The sequence below is a fragment of the Chelonus insularis genome, unplaced genomic scaffold (assembly GCF_013357705.1).
Source record: "Chelonus insularis isolate UGA/USDA-ARS -01 unplaced genomic scaffold, ASM1335770v1 contig_365_pilon, whole genome shotgun sequence".
Taxonomy (NCBI): Eukaryota; Metazoa; Arthropoda; class Insecta; order Hymenoptera; family Braconidae; genus Chelonus; species Chelonus insularis.
Genome location: NW_023276527.1, coordinates 762 through 13,128, shown reverse-complemented (window position 1 = coordinate 13,128; position 12,367 = coordinate 762). Strand labels below are relative to the sequence as shown.

Genomic DNA, 12,367 nt, shown 5'->3' with positions numbered 1-12,367 from the left:
ATCAAAAATAAATTATATATTCTCTATAGTATCTTTTATTGCTATGCATTTGAGCTTTGAGCTTATTGAGAGCTTTGAGCTTGCGAAAAATTTTTTTTTGTTAAATAAAAATTGAAAATAATGCATTACATTACAAAAAAGCTTAAAAGTTGAGTTATAAATTCATTGAAGAAACAAAACAAGTGCATAACGCATTTCTGAATGCAACATCAATCTTTATCGAATTGTCTGAATGAAAGTAAAGGAGTGTATGAATAAACGTTTTCGAAGAATAGACAGGCACCTGTGGCACGAGTAAATGTATCCACGAGTCAAGTTTGAAGATCGTGTGGGGGAGGTGGAGGGTGAGTTATTTGGCGTCGCGTGGGGGTGCGAGTTTATTTGATTGGACGAGGGTCATAGTCGGGTAGTGGAGAGGGTGTACAAGCTGCCAAGTTGCGGGCTTATATAAAAGCATCACTGAGCTTCAATCCACCTACATCTGTTCTTGACTCCCTACGTGCACCTTCTCAAACCCGACTGGGACACTTCGAGATTATTTATCAGCCTGAGGTAAGTTTTTTCCTTTTTTCTTACTTTTATATTTATCTCTAAACCACATAATAATTATTGTCATACTCACAAGAGCTTTTTTGAGCTTGCAAATAATTGATTATATTAATTATTTACAATAGAAAATTTTTCCTCCTTTTGTAAGTTTTAATAAAAATAAAATATTTTTAAATAAATAATCAGTGTGATTTTAATTTAGAGTTATTTTTATATAAGTTGGGGTAAAAAATTTTATTGATTATATATTAGCTTTGATTTTATAATAGAAAATGAACTTTCATTCGTTAAGGATTACCAGTAATTTTTTTTTTTATAGTTCAGTATTAAAAGATAATTTGTTGTTTATTTAAAAAAAAATTATTTAAACATTGGAAAGAAAATTTCTAAGGTTCAAAAATACTGAGAAAATTATTTTTATTGCGAAGAATAAATTATTTAATTTACTTCAATTAAACTTGAAAAGAAAATAAAATTGTCATAACTTTTTTGAACGTCTGACATTTTCAAGTTTATTCTACTGAAAAGTATGGTGAGCATTACGACTTTCTGCTTGAGAAATTAAGGACCAATTTTCATAATAAATCATCACTGAGCATAGCAAACCCTTCAACAGCTTTTCCTTGAGACAAACAATTTTTGCCTGATCTAACGGTTGACTTGAACTACTTAATTCGTATGTAAATTAAAAAATAAATTAGCCACTATTACGAAGTTATATTTATGACAATTAAAAATTCTTCAGAGCTTTATTATTTTAATTATTAAATGCTTTAATTATTTAAATGAAATTTTAAATAAATAAAAATTAAAATGTCTTAATTATGAATTTTTATATAAAAATTGTTGAATAAAATTATGATGATTTATTATAAAAAAGAAAAAAACTCAATGCATATTTGAATTAGTTATGATTGTTATCCTGGGAGCTACTGAGAAGTCTAGAGAACTGTGCAATAACTTTCTTCTTCAAGTTAGTTCCGACACAAGGGACAAGTCGAGAATAATAGTGTTTCGAGGCAACTGGTTGTTATCTAACGATTAGATATATTTATAACGTTATAAATTACATCAAGAATTATATAGAAATGTTTAAAACATTTTTATCAATAACTTTTAATAACACTTTTAATGTTTCTTTATTTATTTTACTCATTTTTATTGCATCATTTTTTTCATTCATTTAAAAGCTTCAGAAAAATTTTACTACGACTCCCTAGAGCTTTTTTAGTCTCATTGGAGCTTTTTGTTGTCTTTCCAAGTAACAATTCAGTAATAAATAATTTTTTCTTTGTTTAAAAAATTAAAAAAAATTTTTTAGTAAAGAAATTTATTTTAATCAGAATTTGTGAGCTTTTTTTGGAGCTTTTGATTCTTTTGTTTTAGATTAAAATTTTTCAATGCTATTGAATAATTGATTAGATGATTTTCATGATTAAAATCGCGATAACTGATTAACCATTGGACTGATTACACTAATTTTATTTACAAATTACAGTATGTGTCAATCATTGATGTAAATAACCACAAGTGATTCTTTAGACACGTTTTGTGCCACGTGGTTCATTGTCATTTGTAAAAGTCATTATTTACTTGTAGGTTCAATAGCCAATTAGGTGAAAGTTTATATTTTAACGATAGATGGCGTTTTCTAATGTTTCTAATGCTAGGGAAAATTTTTATTCAAGAGAATCCCACTAAGGTATTGGCTTAATAATCCCTTGTAATCTATAAATAACCTGCTAAAAATCGACAAAAAAAAAGTTTTTCATAATTATCGTTAAAAATAATTATTTCCGGGATGATTTTATAATTTTTCATTTAAGAATTTTAAATAAACGAAATTATGTAACAACAGTTTCAAATTTCAACTCCTACAAATCTTCAGAAGTTGCTTTAAAAAGAGCTTTTAAGAAATGCATCCTGAAGCTTTCGAAGCCAATTATAAGCTCCATGCTTTAGAATTGTCGAGAAAAATTTTATTCAAGCTCAAAAATGGAAGAATATTTCAAAATGAGCTTTTTTTTGTCAATAACTTTACTCTCAATCTGTATAATTCTCAGGAGATGAAAAAAAGGGGATTAGAAGTGTATTGGAAAGCTCTTGAAGCAAGCTTTAAGATGCAATTCATGGGAATACTAAATGAAATTTTTAATTATCTTCAAAAATTCAAAAAAGCTTCATAAATGATAAATAACTATAACTCTAAAAAATTATTTAATAAGAAAAATTTATTTACGAAAATTTGTAAAGCTCTTAAAGCTTCGGATAAGATACATTCTTTAATATTATCTAAAGGAAAATTTATCTTTTGACAAAAGTTTGCAAAATAACAAACGTCTTTTTTTTTTATTGTAAAGTATGTTGTGAATTAGAATTGAAAGTTTTCAAAAATTGGAATCAAAAATAAAATAAAGCAGAGCTTTTTTGAAAAAAAAACTTAAAAGCTCAAAAAAACAATTTTGCTTCTATTGGATGAAAACAATTATCAAAATTGAGACGTCAGAGATTTTATAGTTTATCATCAACTCTCGACCAAAATATATAAAAATTTAATACAAAAGCAGAATTTAATATAACGATAGAAGAAAACATAAATACTAAGTAAGAGAGCATAAAAATGCATATAAGTTCTATCAATGTGTAATAAAGTACTAGGTCGTTATCAATGGTCGAGTGAGACAGCAAACTGGAGACGAAAGCCACACTTTGAACGAAGCTGAATAAAAGCGACAAAGAGAGAGGCTAGAAAGCAATACAAAGAAAATATCTCTCATAAATTCACCTTATGTGTTTCTGTCTCAACCAGTTATTTCAGTAATATCCATGATACTGTTTCATCCCTCCAGCTATCAAGTCTTTGAACTTGGTCATACCACCCCTGATTGTTTCTGTTTAACTACAAATTTAATTAAAAAGCTCCGGTCATTCTTCCAAACAAAACAAAAAAAGCTCAGTTGTTCCGAAATAAAAATTTTTTTCATTCCTTTTTTCATATTAATCAAATAGTTTATTTGTCATTTTTTTATGATCTTGTGATATTTATTGATGCGCAGGAAACAATATTTGAAATTGTTTGTGTTGGTAAAATAGAGGATAAAAAGCTCTGTGTACTTGTGTACAGTAGATCTTTTATATTAAATATATAAATTTTCATTGGATTCGACATTAAGACGAGGGGGAAGAGGAAGGTGTCAGCTGGTATAAAGTCAGGATGACTAGGGAATGTTTAATTGGGGTGATTTTTGTTAAAGCATAGAATGATTTGATAACTTTAGTAAGCTTAACTTCTTTCAGTAATTTAGATCAACACATTTCACCCATTTTATTAATAATAATATATTTTTATAGACACTTTATTGCCTTCTTTCCGTCATTTATACGTCAACAACGAAAAAAGCTCATTTTCAAAATTTTGTTTCTGGAAAAAATTTTAAATTTTTTATTAAAAAATTATGGCAATAAAATCGATTTTGAATTTTTTCATATTTTCATTCTTTTAAATGAGGAAAAGTATATTGACTAATTTTTAAAAAGATTTTTATATGTCTGTACGTACGTATGTATGTACGTACGTATGTCAGACTTTTTTTCATTTTCGATATCTCAAGAATGGATAAAGGTATTGACTTTGAACCTGTTTCATTCGAAAGATAATCTAATAAAGAAGATCTGAAAAAAGTTTCAACAAATTCAGTTAAGCCATTTTATTTTATTAATAATAAAAAAAGCTGTAAAATAGATGGAGTAAAAAGTATTTGATTCTGTGGACAATTAAAAAAAAAAGCTCTAGCTATTAAATGGTTTATATTATTAATTTATTGCAATTTGTTATAAATAATCATCTTTGAAAAAAATTTATTTGTTTATTTTTTTTATTTAAAAGCTTTTTTTAAAATTATTCTTGCTATTTTTGAGCTTTTCATTGCAACAAAAAAATTCTATTAACAAAGAAAAAAAATTACCCATCAAAATCCTTTTAAAAAACATCCTCATATATGACAAGTAAAAAGCTTCAATCGGCCTCTTTATTAAAAAGCTCATAAATTTTTAGTTATTGTTGATTTTCGTACGTTATATTCAACCATCATCAGCACTTTGATAGTTTGAAGTATGTAACGCTCTTGATACAATAGACTGTTGAAAAAGCTCTCGACCTTCTCCTTCCAAGGGTTAATTAAATTACGCGAAAGTGAAGACCTAAAAAAAAAAATAACCAAGAGTTGTTGAAGTTTGGTTGTAAATGTTTGGACGTGGTGTTTTTTTTTTATGGGAATGAAATTTCAATTAATTCGACTTATCGTACTCGAGTTTATTATTGGAATGTAAACCATCCTTCAATCCATTTCCAAGTTGTGTTTATTCATCAATACATTTGGATAATTTTTCTTCTACCGCATTTATTTAATTATATTTGTTACAAATGGCGTCCACAACTGCTCAATAAGGCAAATAAATAAACAGTTAAATGAATTTTTATCTTGAGCTTTTTTCCTAGAAAAAGTGGGAGAAAAAATAATTACAAATTTTTCTCTACAAGTTTAGGAATTTTTGTTGCAGAAAAGAATTTTTTTAACAACATACTAAAAGATGTTTCTTCAAACTGAAGCTTTTCTCTTCAAAATGCGATCTCAAAAATCTGCCTACGAGCTTTTTTAACCAAGTTATGAGCTTTTGAAGAAAAAAGCTCATCTTTGCGTTCAAATCTCAATAACCTTCAAAATAATTATCGTACAACAGTCAGCTAAGTACCATATTAAAGCTCAAAGTGTCCTCTTTAAAGTTCTTATCTTTAATTTGCATGAAAAAATTTTTGACGTCATAATTTTCATTTCAAAAAGCTCTAAAATATTTTTGCTGTTTTTCTTTTCTTTTTAAATTTATCAATACAGTCATTTAATGAAATTATCTGTCAAGCTTTTACTAATTGATCCATTTGAAGAGATATCAAATGATGAAGCTTTTAATCAACAAATTCCCTATGATATCATTTTTCTTGTTATGTTTCTTTCTGATTTATAATTTTTCACTTCAAGAAGCAATTATGAAAGCAAACAGTTTATTAAAAGAATTCTTGAGTCTAACTGACGACAGTTGTGGTTTATCCATTTCTCTCACTCCAAGTAAAATAATTGACATGAATAAAAAAAAATGACGGGTTGCACTCCGGGAGTGCCGGCAGAAGTGAAAACTTGATTATTAACGTTGAGCATGTTTGATATTTTGGAATGGTTACGGAATAATTTTGCACCAATTGCTTTATCAGTATAAAAGTACTATCATTTATGTGGTAGAATACAATATTCATTTATTGCGCTATCGTACACAAACATGACAATTTATATTACATTAAAAATTTAACACTTTAAAACTATTACAATTATTTTACATGAAAAAGTTTATCTTTCCGAAAAATCAACTTTCATCCATAATTTCAACGACTTTTTCACCATCATCATTACCAGAACTATCATCGCCAATCTCTAAAACTGATACGATAGGTTTATGGTAGCTGAAGTAAGAAACGAACAGTTTTGATTCGAACCTATTTAAATGTCTAATAAAGACCGCATCAATAGTAGTTTTGTATTTCGTTGTGCTAAGATTGCGATCATTTGACATAGTTAAACCAAATTCATTATTTAAAAATTCAATTAATAGTTGATTTTTATCGTCTGCGAAGTTTATGTTGAAATCTCCACTCAAAATCATTGGCAATTCATCAAAGCTTTTTCCAATTTTTTTTTTAAGCAATGCAGATGCATCATGAGAATAAATGAATAAATTTTCATACAAGAAGTCTCGTATAGCACGCAATGACTTATCTGGAGAGATGTAAACGGCAACCATAATTATGAACTGATTATCACCAGAGTGGCAACGACTTATACAAATATCACACGATATCAGAAACAGTGGCATTAAACATGCTGTTGTATTTCACATGTACATCCATATAATTTGTGCAATAATGAACTGTGTTCATATTTTGATAAATAGCTACTCCTCCCGCGGGACGATTATTTCTTCTGAAACTCGCAACAAAGTTGAAATTCGGAATGTCAATTATTTCATTGTTACCCATATGAGTTTCTGATAAAATTACACATTCATCTTTTTAACAAGAGCGTCAATTGCTAGATCATCTACATGCGCACGTAAACTCTGACAATTGAATGAAAAAATAGACAATCTATTATTCTTAGAAATAAAATCTACAAGTGTTTTGGTGATGGTTTGCAAAGGATTTTCACGTAAACGTTTCAATTCAATTGATAAATCTTCTCGATGAGTTGTTGATCTCTTTTGATTTTTGTTGCGTTTGAATCTTCCACCTGTGCGTTTCCTACTCTGCCATGATGAAATTTCCAGCTCGCCCTTGTGTCGTCTTCAGTGACTAAGAACAAACCTTCTATACTAGTTACTCTTGATAGCGCAACGTACACCAATTCTCTTGAATGAGAACGATTGTATTCATAAACGATAGCATCAAACGTACCTCCTTGGGATTTATGAATTGTCATCGCCAAAGCCGAAATCAGTGGAAAATGTTTTCTTTTTGCCACTATAGTTTTATTTCTGTTGAGTGGTATTGACGATGATTGTAAAGAAATTGGAACAGCGTCTTTGTCGATTTTCAAGCGTGCAATGTCGCTTCTAAATTTTGTTGCACGTTTTTGACCAATGGATTTTGAGAATTTGAACCAAGTCTTGTGATTCATCATTTTTATCAGATTCTATGAGTAGTAATTTTCCTACAGTGCCATTAGATAAACCATCAGCGACATCTATGTTTATGGTTATCATATAGGGTCGGTTAGGAACTAGAACTAGTTCATAAGGTAATCCACCAGTCTCGTCAGGTTTCATTTTATGTAACTTTTGCCTTACAAAATTTTCTTGTTCTGCATTATGACAACCAACGAAAACATCCGATGCCAATGAAACAATTTTATTTTCAAAACTGTTCAAAATTGTACTGTTGTATTCATTAACCTTATTATTCGTGAACATAAGTCTCGTTCCTTCCGGACATTCTGATTGTGCGTGTTCTTAGTTACAAATCTCGATTCTATCATATTTAATTCTTCTTCTGTTAGAATGAACCCATCACCGATTTTTGTTAAAATGGCAGAAAAGAGTCTATTTTCTTGGCGCATTACCTTCTTGAGTTCGAATTGATGAAATTTTCGCCAAATTGATTCACCAGTAATTTTTTTTTTAATTTGCTTAAAGATCGGTGGTAGCTTTTACAGGAGGTAATTGGCGCAAATCTCCGATAAGGATCACGTCCAATCCACCAAAAGCTTTTGTGAACAAGCCAGTGATTTGCTTCAAACGTTCATTAATTTGTTCTAATAATTCTGCTGAAACCATGCTTACTTCGTCAATGATAATAACCTTAATGAACTCAAATAGCGCTCTGTATTGATGAGCTTTTTCGATGTGAGTGGCAATAGCCTTGAGAGTGATATACTTAAAGCATTATGCACCGTTGTTCCACCTATGGCTGTAGCAGCTTTTCCAGTTGAAGCACAAGCAATGTATGCGTTGAAAATTCCATCCGTGTCAGAAATCTATTATAAATTTCCATGAGTGCTTTTATTACAAACGTTTTACCACTACCAGCTGGCCCAGTCAAATATATCAACAATGGTTGTTGCATTGGCTCGTTGTTTGATATTAAATGATGCATAGTGTGAAACAAAATTTCTCGCTGTTCCCTCGTTTGCTTTGCGCATAGCCCATAAAATTCTGGATAAGGTAAGATATTATCTTTCTTTTTAGCAATTGATCCAAGCTTATCAAACAACGCAAGGCGTAAATCATCATTTAAATCTGCGTTTGGATTTTGATATAATCAGCAAATGGGTTTTCATTAGGAATTCTACCAACTACGTCGTTTATCTCCTCATCATCATCGGAAACATTTTCACGACATAACTCCCTGCAGATTTCCAATGTTTTTTCGATGTCAAGATTTGATTCGAGCTCTTTTCTTCGATCTAGAATAAGTGCCTCATTTTCTTCGTATAACTGAAGATATCGCGATTCTGCAAGAATTTCCGATTCTTCATGACGGAATGGAAGGTGCAAAGTAACCATTTCTCTCCGATACTCATTGTAGTCTGTACCCATATCATAATTGCGATATCGTATAACTTTTGGTTCTTCCCTGAGTACATAGTCACCCTTGTTATTTTTATAATATTTAGCAACAAACTGAGCAAGAGAATACCTGCTAAATCTTCAGGTCTCTTTTCATACTTGTCGAAATAATTTTCCTTCCATATGTCGGTTGAATCATCTTCTAGTTCACTTAATTCTTTCATTGTCTTCTTTATTCTATGCCTTTCGACTGGCCAAATGGTTGGTATATAGACAATAACAGTTGAACTTTTTGACATTGGTTCTCTCAATAAGTACCATGCAGCCTCTTGACTCGTCATCTCAGTGTGGTTCAAAAGATTAATGCTAATATTTTTAGTAATGTCAAATAAATTAAACTCAGGATGTTCATCCATTATTTCAATTATTTTTCTTTGTAAATTGCTAACACCTCTATTAGTTTTGTTAACATATTCGACCACGTAAGCTGCACAAGAATATTCTTCAGTTATAAATTGGAAATCAGTGTTGGATCTAACAACGTTGAATATGAAGGGATTAAATGGATTATTCCACTTTTCACATGGTTTACGTTTTGGAAAAACTCGTGGTCTATTAATTCCTGCTCGAATAATGTTGACATATTCGTCATCTGAAGCAATATTATTTTCATCGTAGAACGATTGAAAACCATTGTATTCGTATTTTTCCAAGTTTTTTTGGATTAAATTATATTTAGCCTTGTACCGTTGGAAACCATTTTCTGTATCTGGCATAGGCGTCAAAATCATGGTTTTCTTAACTGGCATAAACGGAGCGTCAAATCTACATTTTTGTTGTCGTCTCGATGCTATAAACCTTTATAGCAAGTAAAAGTATGCTTATGAGTTTGTAATCGGATATCACCAGAAGCCTCGGCAGCAGATACTGATATCAGAAAATCGATAAGATCGATAGCTTCATTATAATCTCTGTTAAGGGCGTCTTCTGGGGCATTATCTAACCAAGCTAAAATATGCGCATGTGGACTACCTCGATGTTGGAATTCAATTCTTTTAAAGTAATGCAAAATCCTGTATTTTTTGAAAGGACTGTGCCTTTTTTGATTGTAATATTTTTAAAAGAACTTCGACCAACTTATTGAAGTATATAGCACATGTTACGGCATCTTCATTAATAAGAGTGCTTTTCTCAATAAAATGCAAATCTGCAGGCCTCTTCAACCGATATTTCCGCATTATTTTTCAAATTATGCAACAATTGTAATAATTTAGGCCATCCAATTTCATTAGCACTTATGGTAAAGAAAACAGTTGGCTTACCGTATTGACGAATCATAGCAAAAGATCTCTTTTTCTTTCTGCCCAATAGTATGCTGAATTCGGAATAGAACGAAGGAATGCCAAATTAGTTTCAATGCAGCCGTGAATATAATCATCAGATTCTATTTGCTCTTTAGTTATTGCAATACCTTGGCCGACATGCTTAAATGCAATGTGAAGAGAGTCCTTAATTCTAATTCTCATTATTTTCATAGCCATGTACAATAAGTGTTGAGGGGTTACTCCGCGTCTATCAGATCTTCTTAATTCACTCGTAGCCATCATGAAGGGTGTGACCGCATTCCTAAATTCTCTGAAATGCCCCAGATATATTTGTGGAAAAGATAATTCTTCAGCATGTTCATCAAACAGCAAACTCTTTGGAGCATTACCTAAAAAGAAAGCAAAAGTAAATCATATATATTATGTATCTTCTTGTTCAATAAATTAAAGAAACATAAAAATAAAAATAAAAAACTACCTTCGCCTGGAGCGATTCTCAAGTACATATCGTCGTTCCACATCAATGTTTGCTGCTGTGCTATTAAACTTTCCTCGATGGGTATTTGTTCTAAAAGGTCATTGTCGCCATCTTCATCAAAGATGATTCATCTTCAACGTCATAACTTCTATCATTTAAAAATCATCGTCAACTAAAACGCCGTAAGACTTGTAAAGAGGAGTATCCTTTAAATATCGTAACCACACTTTTATTTTCTCTTGGTCACTATACCATACACGTAGCTAGATTTGTGAATTTTTTTCCTTTTAATGTGAACTGTTATAGCATGATCATCATCCACTTGTCTTGGTAACTGATGCACCATTGTGTTTATTTCAATTGGAACATTTATCACCTGCCCGTATATTCCATATTGACCGTGAACATGCCGAAGCCTTCGAATTTGCATGAATGGAATCCTTGGCGATATAAGTCTTTCAGTTACCAAGTCCAAAGGAAAGTCTTTAAGACAGTCTGGAAGTGGTGGATATTTGAATCCATTGTAAACTGATAGTTGTGGGATACATTGCTTTTGAATGGCTTTAAAGCAAGTCGAACATATTTTTATTGTCAGTATAGCAATGTTCGAGAGCAATGTTCTTATAAATTCAATTTTTGGAGTTGCATCGTTGTTTTGCAAATATTTCAAATCTTTTCTAAACCACAGTCTGTCACAAATGTCGCAAGCATGACCAAATTCATTTTTAACAAAATCATTTTCAAACTGTTGATGAGCAGAAGAATTCTGTTGAAAAGCAGAGTATGTTTGAAGATGTATATTAGGTGGAGATGATTCAACATCTTGAGAAGGAAAATGCCTTTGACGCACTTCGATAGAATTGTAGTTAGAATGTAGTGATGGACTTGAAGGTACATCTCTCGACAATAAATCTGCAATTTGGGAACTACAAATAACTGGTGGAACATATGGCACACCTCCGGTGGACGGGGTCTGCAATTTGTGAGTATGAATGACTGGTTGTACATCCAACACATCTCCGGCGGACGGGGCTGTTTGTATATTTGATGTTCTTTTTTTATCTCGATACCGCTTAGAATATTCTTTGTTCTTCTGCTTTTGTTTTCTTCATCTTCTTTCTTCTTTTCATCATCAGAGAAGTAAGGCGTAAAGTGTAGCTCACGAAGATCAAGATGAATCCAATTATGTGTATCATTTGCTTTAAAATGACAGAATCGAGTATCTTTATTTTTTGAAATTACGTTGAAATAGTGGTAATGCACACAAATATTTGATTGTAAGTTTTTGCAAACAAATATAAACAATCCAAATCTCCATATTCATTGTTACTTGAAAGTATATTATATGCTTCTTGTGGATTGTGGCAGGAGTTTAAATAAGGTGAATCACGTAACTGTCTTCTCAAATCACAAGTCGAAATTTAAGTTGCAGAACATGTATGAGTGAATGGAAAAGACAATTACCATCACCTGGAATATCTGTAGTTCTATGTAAAATGACTTTGGGGGTAATACATTCGTGACTCTCTTCATATATACGAAGTTGTTGGGTGAGGAATTGATTTTGTTCGAGCGGTACATTTTCTAATTTCGAAAAGCCCTGCATTGCAGAACATTCTCTTGGTCTTCATTACTTTCCAATTTCTTTTTTTTTCTGCGAAAAAAACAAAGAAATCATAAAATAAAATAATAACAATAAAAATACATAATAAAACAATAAAATATATGTATATATATATTTATATATATATATATTACAATATTTAAAATATGAAATCAAATTACATTTGCAAATCATCTAATTGCTTTGGAACAATTCTTCTACATTTTCGTCATTTTCCTTTAAACCTTTTGTACGTTGATAATATGCTCTTTGATTCTCACAATGTCTTTTTCTTTTTTTTCT

At 30.8% G+C, this 12,367-nt stretch overlaps 1 protein-coding gene and 1 pseudogene across 1 annotated transcript; both read right to left on the bottom strand.

Moving 5' to 3' along the window:
• Positions 1-7,779: 7,779 nt before the first annotated feature.
• Positions 7,780-9,477, bottom strand: LOC118067144 (uncharacterized). Its single transcript, XM_035083733.1, is given in 4 exon segments — positions 7,780-8,010; positions 8,159-8,388; positions 8,442-8,798; positions 8,801-9,477. Coding segments are annotated over 4 exon segments (1,485 nt in total). The 5' UTR covers positions 9,468-9,477.
• A 515-nt stretch (positions 9,478-9,992) lies between these two features.
• Positions 9,993-12,067, bottom strand: LOC118067140 (uncharacterized; annotated as a pseudogene).
• Positions 12,068-12,367: the final 300 nt, after the last annotated feature.